We start from the raw sequence: 21,261 nt of genomic DNA on the forward strand, positions 1-21,261 counted from the left end.
TTTAAGTTGTTCTAGTCTGTAACTGAACAAACACGCACCGTCTTTCACAGCGAGATTCAACACCAAACATGTCGCTTGTTTTCTGTAGATGTGTCCTGCGCATGCGCAGTAGGGGGAGATTCGCTGAATTATCCGTTTCAATGTGGACAGAGGTTTTTTAAAAACGCGTAGTGTAGACGCCTATCGTTTTTACGCGAAACCGGCGTTTTCAAAATTATTCCGTCTAGTGTGGATGTAACCTTAGTTGAAATCCATTTGCCATTCCTCAACCCATCTCCCTAATTGATGAAGATCTCTTTGCAGTTCATTGTTACGTGTTTCACTGTCAGCAGTGAAATCTAATGTCTTCAGCAAACTTGCTAATTGTGCCATCTACATTCACATTCAAATAATTTAGATGAGTAGTCAAGAACAGAGGTCCCACCAGTGAACCCTGGGGCACCTCACTAATCACAGGCCTTCAGTTGGAGAATCGACCTTCAACAACCTCTCTGCTCCCTGTCATCAAGCTAATTCTAAATCCATCTCGCCAACTCCCTCTGAATCTTATGCAAACTAACCTTCTAGCATCAGTCTGCCATTAACATGAAGATGTGGAAGCATTACATAATAATGTCCAGTTCTGCATTAATTTCCCTGCATATCTCTACGATATGCTTCACTAAGGACTACTCAGCAGTGTCAGACAGAGATTTGATAGGCAGTAGGGTGGAATTATTCTGAACCCTTACCAGACTATATATGGGAGTGCACTTTTACAAAGAAGCATACATATGGAGCATAACACTATGATGACTTGCATATATACAGTTAAAAAACTTAAAATTCATATGCCATGTCCACATATCATAAGAAATACTCCCAATATTCACTATCTGTTCAAGCTCTCCATTACCCTGCTTCATCTTTACTACATAAATTTACACTGATTAAAAGCCATTTGAAATTTATATTAAACTTCAGAAGAGCAAAGTGGAAGCGAAGGAGCAAGATTACAACACAAACTGGAGCAGGAATTCCTCCTTGTAGCATCAGGTGATGTCTTGATTCCAGAGTCAGGGACCATTAAAATTAAAAAAGAAACAGAAAGTGCCAGAATCTCTCAGCAGATCAGGTAGCATCTGTGGAGAGGGAAACTGTTAATGTTTTAAAATCCATGTCCCCTCATCTAAATTGGAAAAGTGAGAAAATTAGTATGGTTTAAGTTGTAGGAAGGGAAAGAGTGAGGAGACCAGTGGGAATGTCAATGATGGGGTACAAACTAAGTTGTTGAAGTAACCACTTTGTTAAATTCTTGCAGAGACTGGAGAGATAAGGAGAGGAAAAATTGAAATATCTAGCAAAAGAGGGGTGGCTATCTAAAATATTTAAATTTTATACTGAGTCCCAGGGGCTGTAATGTGCCCTGACAGAATATGAGCTGTCGTTCTTTGAACTTACATAGGGATCACTGGAATGGAATAGGAGACCAAATACAGAGAGGTTGGAAAGGGAGAGGTGTTAAAGTGACAAGAGAGTGGATGCTCAGGGTCACCCTTGCAGTCTGAAAGGTGGTATTTTGCCAATGGAGAGAACACTCTATGGGCACAGAATGAAATGTACTAAATGAGAAGTCATCCAAATTTATTAAAACTATAGCTATAGCCTAGTTTTAAAAGGAAAACTACTTTACACTAACACTAAGATAACTTGAGTTCTGTGTAACTTTTGCTCGAGGTCACACATACTTACTGGAGAATATTAATCTTCAGTTGAAGGCCATGGAGCACTTCAGTCACACTATAAACATCAGCCAAGAGCTGGTGCGTTGATATTATTTTCTTAGCATTCTGCTGGGAATAATTCTCCTTCAAGAATGATAGACCATACATATATCCATTTTTCAGCCATTCTTTATCATAACAATATTTGGCACTCCATCTCTGACCTACAGGAATCAAAATCATGTAGCACAGTTCTTAATTCCACAAGATGCTTTACTTCTAATGAACTATTTATAAATTAAGTAATTTATTGGTTACAGTTGGTTGCTATGCCCAAGTACTTCTTGAATGTAATTGGTCACGTAATGAAGGAAACAGCACCCAATCTGCATCCAGAAAAGTGATAATCACTGAGTGATCTGCTTTATTAGTAATATTGATTGTATAGATCAGCTTCTGTGGGTAATTACTATAGCAAAATTTACTGTCACCCCTTATCTAGTCCTTTCCCACAGACATCCAGGATATACATGCTCTTACGAGCAAACACGAGGAAATCTGCAGTTGCTGGAAATTCAAACAACAACACACACAAAATGCTGGTGGAACACAGCAGGCCAGGCAGCATCTATAGGGAGAAGCGCTGTCGACGTTTCGGGCCGAGACACTTCGTCAGGACTAACTGAATGGGAAGATAGTAAGAGATTTGAAAGTAGTGGGGGGAGGGGGAAATGCGAAATGATAGGAGAAGACCGGAGAGGGTGGGATGAAGCTAAGAGCTGGAAAGGTGATTGGCGAAAGTGATACAGAGCTGGAGAAGGGAAAGGATCATGGGACGGGAGGCCTCAGGAGAAAGAAAGGGGGGGGATCCCCATCCCTGACATATTTAGTTGTTTGCCTGTTCTCCATCTCCCTCTGGTGCTCCCCCCCTCCTTTCTTTCTCCTGAGGCCTCCCGTCCCATGATCCTTTCCCTTCTCCAGCTCTGTATCACTTTCACCAATCACCTTTCCAGCTCTTAGCTTCTTCATCCCACCCTCTCCGGTCTTCTATCATTTCACATTTCCCCCTCCCCCCACTACTTTCAAATCTCTTACTATCTTTCCTTCCGGTTAGTCCTGACGAAGGGTCTCAGCCCGAAACGTCGACAGCACTTCTCCCTATAGATGCTGCCTGGCCTGCTGTGTTCCACCAGCATTTTGTGTGTGTTGTTATACATGCTCTTCACTATTTTGACAACTTCCAATTCCCTGGCCTCACCTGCTTCATATATCACACTCTGGATCTTTTATCACTCATTGTCCTCTGACAATTTCCCCTGAAACTATGTACCTCCTCCAATCTGGTATGCTATATTTGGTGCACACAATGTTTGTTTGTTTGTTTACATATATATAAATGACTTGGATGAGTTAATGCATTTGCAGTTCACACGAAGTTTGTTGGAGTTGACGGCAATGAAAAGGTTGTTGAAAGATACAGCAGGATCAATCACAGATAGGATAGTAAAGGATGTGTATGGCAGGTTATGCAGGCTGAGGAATTGAGTGTAGGGCTTCGGATGCTGTGTTACAGTTCCACAAAACATTGGGTAGGTTCATCCTTAGACCATTGTGTGCAGTTCAGTAAGAATGTAATTCAGCTAGTGAGGGTGCAGATTGACAAGGATGTTTTTTTTGAATTGGAGGGCTTGACTGTTCAGGAGAAATTTGAGGCATTTGGACAGATATTTGAAAAAGAAGAGCATAGAGGGATATGTAATTACTGCAAGCACATGGGATTAGTGTATGCAGGTAGGATGGTCAGCAAGAATACAATTGAATAAATTTTATTCTGTAAAAATCTATGATTCTGAATGGAAATTGCTGTTGTATAGCTCTTTGAATAAATGCAAGTCAGCATATTCAAAGAACACATTTACCCTGACAACAGATTCAGAAGGCATTGAAAACATACTTGTCAAAAAGAATCATCTGGAAATAGAGTCCAAAAAAGATGCTTAAAATATTGAATAAAAATGTGAAAATTTTATCTGTCAAGAAAATAGTATTAATTTGCTTTTTTTTTAACCGGAGCTTCATTTGATTTCAGTCACAAAGGATTTTGACTTTGAGAATCATATCAAGAATAACTAAAATAATTTACAATAGATTTTCAGTCATGGAGAGAGAGAGGAAAAACATTCCTCCCATTGAATTTAACTAACCAAATTATTTTTATAAATTTAATACATTTCCACAGAAATATCTAATATGTCTTTTGCCGAAGTAAAAAGTGGTCATGTATATAGCAGCAACAAATTAAAACAGATTTTAAACGTTAACTCGATGATTTCCAAATCAAATGCAAATACAAGATAGGATCATGTTATTTTGTATAAAATAAAAACAGAAAATGCAGAGAAGACTCATCAGATCTGGTAGCATCTATGGGAAGATTCCAAATGAAAAGAAACAATGATTCTGTTTCTTCTTCCATGGATGCTGTTTGACCTCCATAGATGCTGCCTAGCTTACTGAGTTCCTCCACCATTTTGTGTGTGTTTCTCAAGATTTCCAGCACCTGCATGATCTATTGTGCTTACGATTTACTGCTTGACCTGTTGAGGGTGTCCAGTATTTTCTGTTTTACTTCACTGTTCCAGCATCTGCAGTTTTTTTTTATTTTCACTTACGTTATTTAAATTGTACTGAAAGCTTAAATATAGCATCAGAAGGTGGCCAAATAAGGTACATTACCTGGAGGATCCCGACAGATGTAGCAAAAATATTGGGCTGGAATGTTGTCTTCCAGTAACCCCATACAGATGCCGTGCTGCCAACAAAGGCACTCTTCACACTTCAGTGAGAGTGATGAAGCAAAGTGATCAAAAGAAACAGAAACAATGATTAAAAGGGGATAAAAGAAGAAAAATAAATTAATTCATAGTACTACCTTAATGATGTAAACACATTATTGTTCCAATAAATCAGTGCTAGATAGTGTTTAAGGTGCGAGATTTTGCTGATGTTCTTGTCTCCCCATTACTCTGGAGTTTGAAAGGTTGCTTCATATACTCAAAAGAAAAAAATACAGAGCAAAAATTTTTTTAAAATCCACAGGTACGGACAAAGGTCGGGGGAGTGAAACAAATTTGATAGATCTTATAAAGAGCCGTGAGGAACTGAAAAGACTGAACTACACACTGTCCTGTGCTTTAGGATTCTCAGAACATAAGAACTGGAAGCAAGCACAGGCTTTGTTATCCCTCACTATTCACTGCAATCGATGCTCTTTCTTGCTTGCTCTCATAGCCTCTGATTTCCTTGGTCCAAAAAAATATACTAAACTCAGAAGCAAAACATACGCAATGATGGAGGTAGAGATTTCCAAAGGTTTACAATACTTTACATATGAAGAAATTTCTCTCTAGCTCAGGCCCAAATAGTCAATCCATTTACTTGGAATCAAGCATCCTAGCGGCTGTTCCTTGAGTTACAGCAAACAGCCTTTCGGACGTGTTTTTCTTAGTAGGAACCCCTTTCATCCCTCTGATCTCCAGTGAGTGCAGACCAAATCTCCCCAGGTTCCCATTGTCAGAAAAAAATGCTCATCATCGGACCACAATCAACCCGATAATACCGCCTTGCAAACTCTTCAATGCACTAATTATTGAATTTCCCAATGTAGTGCATATCATACGCAAACATATCAAAGGAAATTAATGCAGTAAAATTAAGCAATACCTTATCTTTGTATATTCACTTTTTATAAACATTGAACATTTAAATAGTCAACTCTTCTGTCAACTAGTCATTATTTGCATCACTCCTGTGATCAGTTCAGGCTTTGCTGTGTGCCTTTCTCCTGGGTCTCTTTAATTCTCATGGCCAGCCAGGCACCTTTTGCTCTAAGAGATCACTCCACAACGTAAGCACATACTCAAAGTTGACACCTCAGTAACTACTTAATGGAGTGTTACCACTTCAAAAGTGTAGTGTTTATGTGACACATTGAAGTGGGGCTCTGACCTTCTTGTTCAGTGAACATAAAACAAGCAATGATGCAGAGGGAACAATGGCTGCCCATTACATTACATGAGATTATTCATCATGTTGGCAATTTCTGGAACATTGCCACTCAAAAGCCAGTTTCAGGGTTTTCTTACGTACTCTCACTGGCTGTGTGACATACTTCGTGATATAGAAGGAATTTTTAAAAATATAGCCCTCTCAAGCAGTTCAGGTGTGTCCAGAATCTGCACCCGAATTATTTCCCTCTCAACTCCGAAGTTCATATACAATCATGAAATTAATTTTCTTTTTTTTGTGGACCTACTCAATAAATCCAATAGCCATTATAGAATCATTGAAGTTCTTCACCAACAAGGTGGACAACCAGTGTGCCAAAGAAAACAAATTGTGCAAAATCAAAAAGAAAGAAAAATACATAAATAAACAAAGAAACAATAAATATCGAGAACATGAGATGAAGAGTTCCTGAAACTGAGTTCTTAGGTTGTGAGAACATTGCAGTGATGGGGCAAGTGAAGTTCAGTGAAGTTACCTCCTCTGGTTTAAGAGCCTGATGCTTGAGGGGTAATAACAGCTCCCGAACGTGGTAACAGGAGTGCCAAGGCTCCTGTACCTTCTTCCTGAAGGCAGCAGCAAGAAGAGGGCATGACATGGGTGGTGGGAGTCCCTGATAATTCTGTGACAAGGTTCCATGTAGATGTGCTCATTGGTGGGGAGGGCTGGGCCATATTATATAGTCCACAGAACGTCGCCGTGTTTCACCAGCTCTATTTTGAACTTACATGTAAAACTCCCAATCACTATTCATGTTTTTAAGATCTGACTAGAAAGCAGACTTTCCAAGGGGTATTTACAGTTTACTCTTTTGTATTGTGCATAGAGAAACAATTAACACAACAAACAAAAAATGAAAACAAATTAAAATAGGTTTTAAGTTGTAAAATTGTTTAGACTACCTGAATCATGAACCCATTTTCTTTATCCATTTCACAGACACAACGGACTACTGCATTGCTATCATCCTCCTCTTGAGACTCCTCTGGATTTGAGTTGTCCAGATCCTGGTCATAATCTTCACTCATTAATGCACTTTCCGTTGATGAATCATCAAAGGACTCGTCATTAGAAAGAGATGCTAGAAAAGTAAAAATCCTATCAATATACTTAAATATTGCCCATCCTTTTAGGTCCTAAAATGCTATATATGTTGCTCAAATTCAATTAAAGAGCAATGTGACAGCAGAAATACTTTAACCACTTTAAAAAGTTATTGAGGTTACTTCTTGACAGAAATCAATCCCTTGCTATCCATCTTCACATAATTTTCTTCAAGCTCTACTCTGACCAGACTTTTCAAAGCCATTTAGGCTTGAGTACCTCTTTCAAAAATACATACTCCTAATAACCAAAGCTCTACTTTGAAGGGTATAAACACCCCACTCTCCCCCTAACTTCCCTCCCCACTCTACACCCCCTAATTCTGCTCCCAGATTTTATGGTCTAACTGTAACGTGGTTTCTCAACCTTTATACGTACTGCCCCGGCCAAAAAATTCAAGATTGCTTAATGTAATCTCCTACATGCAAGTGTAAAGAAAAACAATGTAATTGTCACTCTGGATCTGATGCAGCACAAAAAAACCCCACAAAAGATAAAAAACACAATAATAATAACAAAAACGATAACTATAAATACATAAGGTAGCTTATATACATAGACTGAATATGTGAATATATCTTCAACACCTCTAACTACCTATATTATTACTTTCAGAGAACTATGTACTTGTCACCCAAGATGTCTCTGTTCAACAAAATTCTCCAGTGCCCTGCCATTCACTGAGTATATCCTGCTCTGGTTTAACTTCCCAAAATGCATCACTTTGGACTTATCTAAACTCCTTCTGCCATTCCTTTGCCCACTTTCCCAGTTAACCTAGATCTGTCGTAACCAGACAAACTTCTTCACTGTCCACCTCACCAACAATTTTTGCGTCTTCTGCAAACTTAATCATGCCACCAACATCCTCAACCAGATTATTAGTATACATGACAACAGGGCTGCAACAGCAATCCCTGCAACACACCACTAGTCAGAGACCAACAGTCTGAAAAGCAATGTTCCTTATCACCTTCTGACTTTCACTACCAAGGCTCATCCTGGATCCCATTTATTTTAGCCTTCTGGATCAGCTGACTTTGTGTGCCCATGTCAAAGGCCTTGTAAATATCCATGACAACATCTACTATCCTACCATGATCAATCTTTTTGGTCAACTCTTCAGATTAAGATTACTATAACCTTTTAACCTCAAGTAAAGGTATTTCACACAGAATAATAAATATTTTTTCAAGCTATTACAGGGAAACTATTTCCACTATTTGAGGAGAAGGAGAATGGTAACTATAAGAATTATAGCTTTTCCAACGATAATAGTCACAACATGGACTGTTGAATATTCTTGCTGAACCAAAAATCTGCTCAGTCCATATATTCTTTAATACTTACATTCAGATCGAGATACGTGATCTATGTTCAGCTCCAGCAATGATCCAGAGGACAGGTGAGATTTTGGTGATAAATATGCTGGTTTCACCATTGATCCACTTCGCAAAGTGAGAGAACTTCCAGGTTTCATTACAGGAGAGCAACATTTTTCCAAAGATTTCTCAGAAATACATTTGAATCCTTCACAGTTTGTCAACTCTGAACAGAAAGCAAGACCAGCCAGTTAAAAATAATGCTGAAAGTAGTTCATTCAGGGACACATGCAAAATTTCAATCTGAATGAAAAATGTTAGGTCGTGAAGACTCAACAATACAGAAGAATAGATCATTTAGCCTTTTGTTATGAAGAGACTAATTCTTCAGATACTCAAGGTCAAAATATGGAATTATCAGTCACATTAATATCAGAAGATTAAAAGTGTAAAACAATATCCATCAGGGAGATGTATTAATCCCATTAATAAAAGGAAATTCATGATACATAATAAAATTTATTACACAATTAAAATTATGCAATAGGGTTCTCCTCTGTTGATTTGCTTCCATCTATCAAGCGGTTAGTAGAAATGGCTGTAGCATGCTGTTTATTCCTCAACAACTTTCTGTACTAGTATCTTTCATGAATGTCCTCAGGCTAAGTAAAAACTTGCATTGAAACTCAGAACCTTGCTTACAAAGTCTTTAAGTATACCTGTACAAGTAAAGAAACAGAAGAAAACACTGCTTTTCCCGTTTTTTGAAGGCCATGGTTTTGATTCACCTCATTTAATTTTGGACTCTCACAGCTCACTGACAGAATGGAGTTTATCACAGTAAGGCTAAATTAACACAAGAGCTTTGATAATATGCTGAACAATTTGCTAGCAATTCCCACCAGTCCTTGGAGACTTACAATCATATTATAGAATTACACAGCATAGAAAAGGGCCCGATCGGCTTACCTCAGTCGTGCTGATTGTGATGCCTATCTACACTTATTCCACTTGACTGCATTGGGCCCCTATTCCTCTACACCTCTCACACATAGGTATACTTCCAAACACATTTCAAATTTTGCCACAAATCATCTTCTGCTGCAGCTTGTTCCAGATAACCCCCAGCTTCTGTGTGGTTAAAAAAAACACACCTTTCACATCTCCTTAAAGTTTCTCTCCTCTCATCTTAAACCTGTACCCCTCTGCCATGGGAAATGGACCTCATAATTTTATAAACCTCTGTAAAGTCACACCTCAGCCTCCTACGTGCCTGTGCAAATAAATCTCTTCTTCTAACTACTATCTTCTATTCCAAGCAACATCTTCGTGAGTCACTTCTGTGCTCACTCTGTTGCTATCACATACTTCCTCTAGTGTGATGCCCAAAACTGTACAACTATTCCAAGTGCAGTCTAACCAATGTAAAGTACCACAGCAACATGACGCCCCAGCTCTTATACACAATACCTTGGCCTCTGATGGCAAGCACACCAAATCAATTCTTCGTTATGTTGACAACCTGTGTTGGAACTTTCAGAGAGTTGTGGACTTCTATGTGTATCATCACACCTCTGATCTCTGCCATTTACTCTGTATGTCTTATCAAAATTTGATTTCCCTATGTGCATTACCTCAAGCATATGTGAATTAAATTCCATCTGCTACCATTCTGCCTAACTTTCCAGCTTTACTCTTAGACAACTTTATATTTCATACTAGAGACAGTAAATTTCAAAAGGCATGGAGCAAAGTTCCTAGCATCCATATTAGTGTTCCCAACTATCTCTCTCTCTCTCTTTCTCTACTACTCCATTTTTACCTCTCCACCTTTGATCATACTTAAACAACACACACAAAATGCTGGTGGAACAAAGCAGAACCAGGCAGCATCTATAGGAGAAGCAGTCGACGTTTCGGGCCGAGACTGAAACGTCGACAGTGCTTCTCCTATAGATGCTGCCTGGCCTGCTGTGTTCCACCAGCATTTTGTGTGTGTTGTTGTTTGAATTTCCAGCATCTGCAGGTTTCCTCATGTTTGATCATACTTAAAGCCTGTCTTTTACAAAGCTTTTAATTTTTGCAGAGATTACTTTTTGCTTATTATCAATTTTATATTTGATAATACTGTCACTAGACAATTAAGTTGTTTAAACAGCATTTGTGAAATATGACCAGCTCCCCTACCATTCTTGAATTTCTTTTTCTTCTTCTTTCTCTGCTGTTTTAGTTCATCATGTTCCTTGTCTTTATACTCTTTACTTTCTGTTTTACCTTTTGGAATATGAAAATACATTTTTGTTTTCTGTTTTCATGCATTATTCAATGAAGAGTTAATCTGTTCTACATCCCTTCTTCCTTTTCTCCCTACTTTACCGTAACAAGTGAGAAAAGTAAACAGCCCAAAATCTCTACATACAATACTCAGAGGTAGTTTCTGTCAGCTTGCAACCCTTCCATAAGCCCACTTGTCTTTCAAAATTGTAGAGAAGTCTTCTACAGGTGATTATAGCTACTTGTAAAGGTTAGTCAGGAAGAAAATTGGAACTGTTTGCAAAATTCAAAACCCAGATCAATGTCTGGACATAATTTCTTTTTTTAAAAAAATATCATTTTGTATTGGGAATGTTTTGAACTATGATATTCTGATGACATTTTCCTCTCAGATTAATTATTGGATGCAGCAAGCTTGCCTGAAATGAAAGGCCTGCAGATTATATTTCAACTTTAAGATTCTTTATCTAAGGCAGCCCCTTTCAATCAAAGAGGAGTCACTTTTACTCTGTCTTCTGAGATGATTGCTGAAAGCATTATAGGATTAGACACTCTTTCATCAATGAAACAGCAGGTGGATGAATGGGTAGGCAGGTCGATAGTTTGTAAAATGGTAAAGTTCTTTTCTCCTTTACACACCCTTGTGTGCTCACAATGCTTGGCTTTGAGGTTTTCAGTGACCATCTAAAAGCTCATTTTTCACTTACAATAATCATGGGCAGAGATTCCTAGGAGCCAGTAGGATATTACATTTTCTCAAGCATATCCTTGAATCTTTTGTTGTCCAGTAATCTTTTTCCATAGGAACATTTAGGACAGACCATCCTTTTCAGAAGTCTGGTCTTGGGAATGATGAAGCCTGTCCTGTTTAGCTGACTGAATATAACTATTGGTGTTGGCCTGAGAGGGAATACTAAAATTAGTTTCTGTGTTATTCCAGTGAATTTGGAGGATTTTGGATAGGAAATGTTGGTGGTATCTTTTCACTGCTTATGCTCCTGTACATTTCTCTGTAATGTACAGGAACATAAGTATAATTCCTATTACATTTTGGATTATTTCATCATTTCTACTTACATCAAGAGATGGTTCTTGAGCTATGGAATTTCCAACATCTTACCAGGAAGCTTCATTATTGGAGGGTAGGCTGGTGCAGCAGAGGCAGGAGGTGGAGGTCATTTGATTTGTTGAGTATAAGGCCCATCCTCTCATACTCTTCAGTGAAACTTTCTACAGTATGGAGGTGCATATAAGGCAAATGGAACTTGCATGCAAATATTTCCAACAGCACTAATATCTCCACAGACGTTTAGGTTCAGAAGGAGTTAAAAGTAAGCCAAATTGACATTCAGCACTCAGAAGGGGCAGGTGATAGTGAGAACCTAATTGGAAATGAAAACATAAGATGCAGGAGTTTCCTGTGAAACATTACTGCTTTAGGCACATACCTAACCCAGGTGACAAAACTTTATGAAGGCTGAAATACCCCTCTTTCCCTCTTCTTAGCTCTTGATGAATTTAATCTGAAACTTCTGCTATTTTCTTATGTTATCCCAGTTTTCAAGGATTATATCTTGTACGAATTTGTTAAAGTTTCAAGGCAAATTAAGCATGCCTTAATAAAAAAAAACTAGAGAACAAGCAGAAAAAAAACTGCTCCATAGTCCTCTTTGGAAAATTGAATTAACCAGGAATAAAGCTTCTGGTCTTCATAAGTCATTATAAGTCTCACCTCTTGTTGGTTAGCACATACAGAAACAATACATAAATGACAATACAGTCTTGAAAAGACTTTAGCATATAACATTATTTCATACCAAGCAATAAGCTCTTCTCTTCATTCTTCATCTTCTTTTCAGTTTTTATTCCTGTTGGAAGTTTAACATTCTTCCTTCAGACGTAACAAAAAGTAAAAAGTAACAAAAATCCTACAAAGAGTAGTGGATGTGCCCCAGTCATCATGGGTAAAGTCTTCCCATCCATTGAACACATCTGCACAGAACACTGTCGCAGGAAAGCAGCATCCATCACCAGGGATCCCCACCACCCAGGTCTTGCTCTCTTTTCACTGCGGTCATCAGGAAGAAGGGACAGGAGCCCCAGAACTCACACTAACAGGTTCAGGAACAGTTATTATTCCTCAAACACCAAGCTCTTGAACCAGTGGGAACAATTTCACTCGCCCCATCACTGAAATGTTCCAACAACATATGGACTCACTTTCAAGGACTCTGCATCTGATGTTGTGAGATTTATTGCTTATTTATTTATTTATTCTCTTTTGTATTTGCACAGTTTGTTGCCTTTTGCACATTGATTGTTTGTCCACCCTGTTGGGTGCAGTCTTTCATTGATTCTATTATGGTTCCTGGATTTATTGAGTATGCCCACAAGAAAACGAATCTCAGGTTTTTATGTAGGCATATATGTGAGTTGATAATAAGTTTACTTTGAACTATTTAAACATTTACAAAAAGTTACTATTAGAACGCTAATCATTTTAAAGCATTCTGAAATATTCCCTCAGTCTACCACGATTTTATAAAATATTAAATTGCAACATCACTTTCTCATCCAACACTGAGCAAGAAAAATGACATTAAGTATTACTCAAACACCTAGTTATTTACTGTTTACTGCAGCAATCGAACTGTATTAGCCCTCATACAATGAGAATTAATGTTAAAGAATTTTAGCTATGATTGCTCTCCACCATATCTGCTAGAAATGCTTGTGTTCTTGTAAGAAAAGGACAGGATTGGCCTCAGCTCCCTTGCTCAGCGTCACATTCACCGAGGCTTCCAGCACTCACTAACACAGGTCACACAAGATGAAAGGCCACTTAAGTAAATTACCAAAGTGCCATTGCCCTCCTAGGATAAAACTTTGGCAGATGAGAGAGAAAATTAAAGTAAGCAAACTTAAAACAAAAACAATGACATTAAACCGTAAGATCCAAAATTCTGAATGCATCTCTAAACTTAAAAGCATGGAAGTAATTGTTTCATTTACTCCACAGATGAAAGAAAAGTTCGTTCACTTTTTCACCTGTCTGCAAAACAGAAAAGAAAAATATTAACTATCTCAGAATTAATATTTTGAACATGCAAGGACCCTCAACTAATGTCAGCTCAGTTAATCTCTTATAATGAATTTACTGAGTGGGAGTTAACATTTCCAAAATCGGTCTGTCTTTTAATCTGATGCTTGCTCATTGTTCCATCACAGATGCTCAACATATCAGATTCCTGGTCAGACAATGTGGGCCAATCACAGTGTTATTGAAAACTCGAGTAACTTAATCACTCTGCTTAATTTCTTGTAATGCAATAATGCACCTGAGCGCAATGGTGAGTACCAGTAGGTACCAAGACAACGGTGGTACTGGGAACTTACTCTAGCAAGATCTCTTTGCTTTGCCTCCTACACTACCGGAGACAAGTTGAACTGCAGTTCAGAGGCAATTTTAGTCATCTCATTTGTGCTTCAAAAACAGTAAATCAATGCAGCAAAAAATAAATACAGGGTGGAACAGTAGTGTAGGGGTTAGTGCGACGCTATTTCAGGGCCAGCAATCCAGGTTCAATTCAGCCACTGTCTGTAAGGAGATTGTACGTCTTCTCGTGACCGCATGGGTTTCTTTCGGGTACTCCAGTTTCCTCCCATGGTCCAAGAACATATAGGTTGGTAGGGTAATTAGGTGACATAGGCTTGTTGGGCCAGAAAGGTCTGTTACCTATGCTGTAAATCTAAATAAAATAAAATAAAAATACAATAAATGCATTGTTGGCAACTTTGTGTGCCAGGAGTAAATGTTACCTGGAAGAAATTTCCAGATATAGATTCATGATGAATGGTGAAAATTCCAGTTACTAATTAATTTGGAATTTTAAGCAAGGTTAATCACCGTAAGTCTGTTCCTGCTTCTATGGAATAACAGAAATGGTTTTTACCAACTTCTGCATTTCTGTCTCTGTCAACACATCTCCGATCCACCTTCTCAGTCACGATCTCTGTGTTCTTCTCCTTCACAGAGGGTATGGGATGAGTGTCTGCTTCGTCTGTACCGAATGATGCAGATGATCGCTTTTTCTTGCAGACTTTGGAAGATCTGAGGCATATATCGTCAGACTTCTCTGGCTGCAAAGCAGGGAGATGGGACGGTGGTGCTAAGGGATTAGAAAAGCGCACAGCTGTAAAATCCAAAGTGATATCTCTTTACTGCTAAATGCAATAGATTAAAATGTCACCCATTTGAACATACATTAAAGTGGAACATAATGACTAACAATTCTACTTTTGCCAAAAAACACACACATTCTCCCTACGAATATAGCAAAAGTCACCGAGAAATTTTTGCTTAAGTACTACTGTTCTCACATCAGCATTACAACTCTGAGAGCACTGATCTATTCATCTACAGATGGAATTTAGCCTTGAAAATTAACAAATAGTAACTAGAATAGGAGCAAAAAAAACCATTTATTTTTCCCAATAAGAATGGAAAATATATTGGTTCTATGGGCAATGAGGTTGGGTGGTAGTGACAGGGAAGTGGTGATGGGGGGAAGAGAAAGAGTGAGGAGGTAAAAGTATCACATGCAGCAGGGCATACAGTAACTGAAACCTAAGTACACACGAGAAGTGAAACTGCTCAATGCTGATGATATAAAATAAGCTTATAATCATTGCAAAGAAAATGGGGTGTGGAGCAAAATGATTCACTATAAACTCATTTCATGTGATAGAATGGCATTGGTTTTGGTTTATAATCATCACAAGTACCAAGATACAGTGAAAAACTTGTCTTGCTTTTGTTGAACAATTTCTTTTTCCATTGACTCAGTACAAATAAGCACTATCTCTTATGAATTCTAAGCTACGATACTGCTTGCAGTGGCTGGAGCTGCATACAACTGGACCAAACATTGGTGATAAGAAACAAGACTTAGCATTGGTTAAACTGGCTGTTCTATTAGTAATCTCATGGTGGATCCACTACGGTGTTATGGCTAATATGGCACACTATAATGTACAAGCTGAAAGAGAAGGAGCTAATGGAGCTTATTTTTATTTAGGATACTTTTACATTTACTGAAAAAAAAAAGATGCTGAGGATCAAAAAGACAATGATGTAAGGCAGCAATACACAAAGTATTTCTCCACTTCACACTGCACGGTTAGGAATTTGCAACCACTTGAGCTGAACTGAATAATAGTAATATTATTTTTCACCTGTCTGCAAAACAAACATAATAGTAGTTTTCTACCTGCACTTTTTAGCACTGTATCAGATGCTTCAATGCAGGCACGTAACACCTTAGTTTTGAGAATTTACCACACTTATAGACATCACCAATATCCCTGAATATGCAAAACTGAAAGTTAAAGACAATGAACATTCATTGATTCAAAAGTCATATACACTTTATTTTGTCACATAGCAAAATGGTAATATTCAAATGATCATCATTTTAATTTTAGAATATACTGGAATCAATTAAGAAAAAGTTGAATACAATTATAGGGCACAATTGGTGCTATTTCAAGGAATGAATCAGGCCTTCTTTATCTGTACTTAAGGCATTGCTATGGCACTCACAAATCAGGAACAAATTAAAGGAGCTTCAGTATGGGATTAAGAATGCAGGAATTACTGAAGCAATGATAAATCATAGTCCCTATCACAATGACGATAAGGAGGTTAATGCTGATGATGAGGATGATGTCTAATAATACTGATTGATCTCTATTAATTAATATACTTTTGACCAGAAATCATGGACAATCCCAGCAATTGAGAGCTTTGCAAACCATAGCATCAGTTGTCTTCTGGTTGCTCTCAAGACAACTAGATATATTTATATATTATTATTTATTTTTATATATTTTTTTATATATTATTTTTACCCTGCTTTTCCACATCTATTACATTCCTTAATCTGATGTTCTAATGTGCATCATCTGCTCCATATGTACTCTGATGAATTAAGATCCATGACAGCAACCTGTCTTCAATTTCCACCAATATCCCTTTGTTATTGGACAATTGATCTGATATTAAATAGAGGATGACAAACACTTCTCTCAACACAGCTACAAATTCTTACAGAGAAAGGAAATTTTGCAAAGGAATGGTAAAGCATTGAACTGCTGCTGCTAAGTTAACAAATTTTCATGACACATGCCTGTGATAATAAACTTGACACTATTTCAGTAATTTTACTCCTCTAGCTTAGACTAGAAAACATAAGTTCCTTTTTTTATTTTACTTACATTAATGTTTTTAATTGTGTGTTTTAAATTATGAGGTAATTATTTTTTACCTCAAAAAATTCTGAATTTTAAATTATTTACGCATCAATTGTTTTTAAATACCACAATATCAGAGAAAATTTAAAAATGTTTGCAGAGTCTTGCCATTTTCACAGGAGTAATGTTTTGGCAACAACTTCCCTTCCCTGTTGCAGACAATCAATGTACTGCAGAGCTGTGACCTCCTATGTACATTTTCACTATCAATGTATTGCAGAGCTCTGACCTCAGAAGTATATTTTCACTTTCAACGTACCGCAGAGCTGTGACCACAAATGTACATTTTTACTATTCACTCATGTGATGTCTTTTGGTGCAGAAAATCTGCATGCTCAGCCCTCCACACCAGGTCAGGGGTAAGTGCATCTGTTACACTTAGGCTGCAGATTGAAGCATGTTTTTTAGTTTCCTCTGTCAAAATTGGCCAATATGATACATCAATTCAGTTTAACTTTCTCCAGAGATACAACTGTATATCATTAGGAGGAGCTATGATGGCGCCAGAGAGCGATTTCTTCCGAGCTCATCTACGAAACATCTTAAATTCCTCTTAATGTCTCTTCTTTCCTTTTCAAGGTGGGTGGGGTCCTGTCGGAGCTCATAATCTACAGCTGCACTCAAACTGTGGTTCTTCATGCAGTGAGTTCCCGCTCCCTGAGCTCACCGACCAGCCACTTTTTGATCTCCAGTAGCGGCCTAGAAGACATGCGCTTTTGGTAGCCCTCATGGATGACCCCATTCCTTGTTAGTGTTGCCAACTGAAGCATCACGGGAGATTGAAACATTGAGACAGCGGGTGGAATAACTGAACAATTAATATGCTGAATATTTCCAGGATTTTTTTTATTACTTCAGATTCCCAATAACTGATGAGTTCTGCATCTTATAGCTCCAGCATTTGTTCTTATTCCCTCTACAGTCCTCATTCATATTCCTCCATTTACACTCCTCCAGACAGATCAGCTATGATTCACCAATATTCATCTTCCTCTCTCAGTATGTACCAGCAGCAATTTGATCACTTGGCTACAGCACCTGTATGCACTTTATCATAGACAGCCCTTTATTCTCTCCATCTCTTGCTCTCTGCAATTTTAAACACATATCTTTTCTCCTTTTTCCAACTGTGATGAAGGTTCATCGACCTGGTGTGGTGAACTACATATACCTGTCTGGACACGCCCCCCCCCCCCCGCTGACTGCTCCTGTGGTTCCTCCCACGGACCCCGGTATAAAGGCGATTGGGGACACCGCCCCGGCCTCAGTCTCCAGGATGCAGTGTGGTGGTCAATTGCTGCTTGTTCTTTCTTCCAGCCAATAAAAGCCTATATCTCGCCTCACGTCTCCAAGAGTTATTGATGGTGCATCACCTGGACTGTTAACTTTAATTCTCTCCCACAGATGCTGCATAACCTGCTTCCTTCAGCACTTTTTGTTTCTATTTCTGCATCTTAAAACTTGTTTTACTGCTGTCTTTTGCGAATTATGCTGAAAGGGGCTTTAACTTCTACTGTTAACTTGCTCTTCCCCACAGATTCTGACTAGCCTTCTGAGTATTTCTATAATTTTTTTTCTTTCTGGGAAATGTACAGCTGAACATATTGGAGTCAAGTTCTATGACAATTCCTTTGTCATATTGGGAGTGAATGGATCTGCCATAGTATTTTAAAAAATGTATTTATGTATTCATATAATTTTGAAAATTGACAGATTCAGTACTTTGTAGCGCCAGACAATGTTGCATGGATAAATGCTTCTTAATGGAAGCAATAACATGAACATAAGAGAAACTGGTGCAACATTTCCCTAAATTGCTTTGAATAAAAAATCTATACATTTGCTCTTTATGTTGATTCCTGCAATGATCATCTCTACAGATCCAAACAAATCATCCATACTTACAAGTTACGGTTAGCAATGGCCTTCCTCTCTTCAGCCCTAGGCTGTCCTCTTTTGATGTTAGTGTGCCCACAGAGGTAGCACGAGTTTGCATCCTGCTCTCCGGGTATCCGACGTTAGGGTCAAATCCTTTCTCTGCACTGTGGTAATACTTAATGTGGTAATCTAGCAATTTGGCCTTACGAAAAGTCTTGAAGCACCTGGGAAACATGCACTTGAACTTGTTGCAGTCAAGTTCTATGACCATTTCTTTGGGAGCTAATGGATCCTCCATTTGTTTGGCATTAGTTACTGGGTCAAGAGCAGAAAGAAAGTGAGCACCATATTAAAATGTAAGAAAATAAATATTTAAAACCACAATGAGAATTCAAATGAAGGATGATGCCTCTAAATTCATTTGTTTTCAACTGTGCATCTTTTCTTACAGCATTCTGTTTTTCTTCATGAAGTTAATGCATCCTGGCTTTATTAGTGATCAACCTCTCTTATAGAGTTTTCTATCATTAAGATTCAAACTTCTCCCTAAACTTACTACATCAATGTATAGTTTTGATATATTTTTTTTCTATCCAGCTATCAACTCTGTTAATTTTCTGAATTAAATTAGGGCAATTACTCTCCTTCATTGTTAATGCATGCTTATTAACCTGAAAGGTTAACTGTTTTACTTCTGCCTGAACAGCTCAGCAGTTCCAGTATTTGTGCTTTTATCAACTTTCTTTCTTTCCGACAAAGGGTGTTGGATTGAAATATTAATTGTTTCTGTTTGCACAGATGCTACCTGACTTGTTGAGTGTTTCCAGCATTTTATATTTCTAGCTGGTTGGGAACCTGCTGGCATACAAAAACATCAATCCTGAACCATGGTTTTAATTTCTGCACTCATATTTGTATTGTTTTAGTTTGTGCATGGAAGGCTGTGGTTGTTATTCCTTTTACTTTACAAAATTGATAACACTGTACTTCATACAAAACCAAATTCAGTACTGGAGGATTCCTCACAGTATACATGAGCTTGTGTTTAACTGGCACCTCAGTGAATTTTGCAACTTGACATAGTCGAAACCTAAATGGAAACTTCTGTAGCACTTAAGGTTTTCAATTGTTATGATACATCAAGAGTCCACTCACGTCTATGCAGACTCTGTAAAGAGATAACAAATCCCTATTTTCAATTTTACTCTTCAGAATATCATTAACTAAGTACAAATGTAATAAAAAAATCTATCCTATTAACAAATGTCCTCTATATATTTCAGTGGTTAATACTCACAAGTAAGTAATGACTTTGTTCAGTACAGGTTTCTGATTTGTGGACAGTAGCTGACGACACTAAGTACCCATTGGTGAAACAAGAGACGGCAAATGTTTGAATCCAAAACAAAAGATAAACCAGTAAAGGAACTCGGCAGATCAGGCAACGTAAGTGGAGGGAAAGGAATGGCTGATGTTTCAGGTTGACACCCTGTATCAGGACTGACAGCATAGAGAGAGGACTTCCAGTATGAAAGAGAGGGGGGTAAGGCAAGGGCTGGTTAGTGGTAGGTGGACCTCACCAGAGGGAGGGATGATAGGCAGGTGGAGCCAAGTAGGAGAGAGTGATGAGTGGAGTTGGGAGATGGAGGCTGGGTGTGATTGGTGGAAACAGACAAGGTAAAGGAGAAAAGAGCAGAAGGAGAGAGGTGATGGGAGAGGAGGGTGAAGGTAGGGGCAGCAGCTGGAGGGTGGAAAGTAGAGGCCCATGAGATACAGATGCTGGATCTGATAAGTAAATCTGATTTGGCCAACATGCTTACTTACTGCACTAGGTATTTATTACTTGATCAGGTAGCTAAACCCCAAGGCCAAGTAGCCATGGAGGGCAAGGGAGGAGATTTCTGGAGTCTTTATGGAGAGCTAAATCTTCTGTGGTGAGCTGTCAAATGACTTGACAGCTTTTATGAGAAGGCATAAAATCTGGTGCCCTTATTCAAGAACAGCAGCAGGAAAAAGCAAGTTAATTACACTGACTTAAATAGTCAGAAAAAAATTAAAGAGATAGATTAATCCATACTTGGAAAGGCTCAGGGTGCATGAGGAACATGGTGCAAAACTGGCCCTCTGCTGGCATTCCTGCAGCAAGGAATCACTCATGGTTAGGTAAGGAGAGGGTGTCTAAGAGAGCTGGTGCTGCAAATCTCAGTGCTGCGCCATTCAGTACTGAGGTGAGGGGCTCAGAGTTGCACTATGTCCAGTTGTGTTTAGCAGGGGCTATTACTGGAGACTTGCTGCTCCATTTGTTGACCCGCCTCTTCGATTGCATGTTCTCTCAATTGGCAGTGACCGCCGTGAGCTTGTTAATCATGCTCACCAAGCTGAGCTTTGCTATGCGGATAAGCTGAGGCAGTAGTTGCAGTTTCTATCACATCCAACAGAAGACAATCAAAGAGAATCCAACCGGTCTATCAATACTTGGAGTCAGTCCCTGGCAATGGCTTGCACTCAGCACTCAGGTAGGGTGCAGCCATACTGGTGAGTGTTGAGTGGTGATCCCATATTTTCCAAGTACTTGGTTGGGTTGAATTGTTCTCTGATTTTGG

The 21,261-nt window shown here is 38.5% G+C and overlaps 1 protein-coding gene across 4 annotated transcripts in view; it reads right to left on the bottom strand.

Annotated features, from left to right (window-relative positions):
* The window catches only part of phf20l1 (PHD finger protein 20 like 1), a 102,613-nt gene that overhangs the window by 11,348 nt on the left and 70,004 nt on the right, over nt 1-21,261 (bottom strand). For 3 of the 4 annotated variants that reach the window (XM_073048560.1, XM_073048552.1, XM_073048570.1), the window contains exons 12-19: nt 18,686-18,973; nt 14,422-14,637; nt 12,286-12,336; nt 10,382-10,468; nt 8,223-8,420; nt 6,671-6,849; nt 4,440-4,539; nt 1,732-1,927 (exon numbers count right to left, since the gene is read on the bottom strand). In XM_073048560.1, the coding sequence (XP_072904661.1) occupies nt 1,732-1,927; nt 4,440-4,539; nt 6,671-6,849; nt 8,223-8,420; nt 10,382-10,468; nt 12,286-12,336; nt 14,422-14,637; nt 18,686-18,973 (1,315 nt within the window). The remainder of the gene's footprint in view (nt 1-1,731; nt 1,928-4,439; nt 4,540-6,670; nt 6,850-8,222; nt 8,421-10,381; nt 10,469-12,285; nt 12,337-14,421; nt 14,638-18,685; nt 18,974-21,261) is intronic. The other variant, XM_073048578.1, reaches the window with a different exon arrangement.

This window comes from Hemitrygon akajei, chromosome 1 (genome assembly GCF_048418815.1).
Source record: "Hemitrygon akajei chromosome 1, sHemAka1.3, whole genome shotgun sequence".
Lineage (NCBI taxonomy): Eukaryota > Metazoa > Chordata > Chondrichthyes > Myliobatiformes > Dasyatidae > Hemitrygon > Hemitrygon akajei.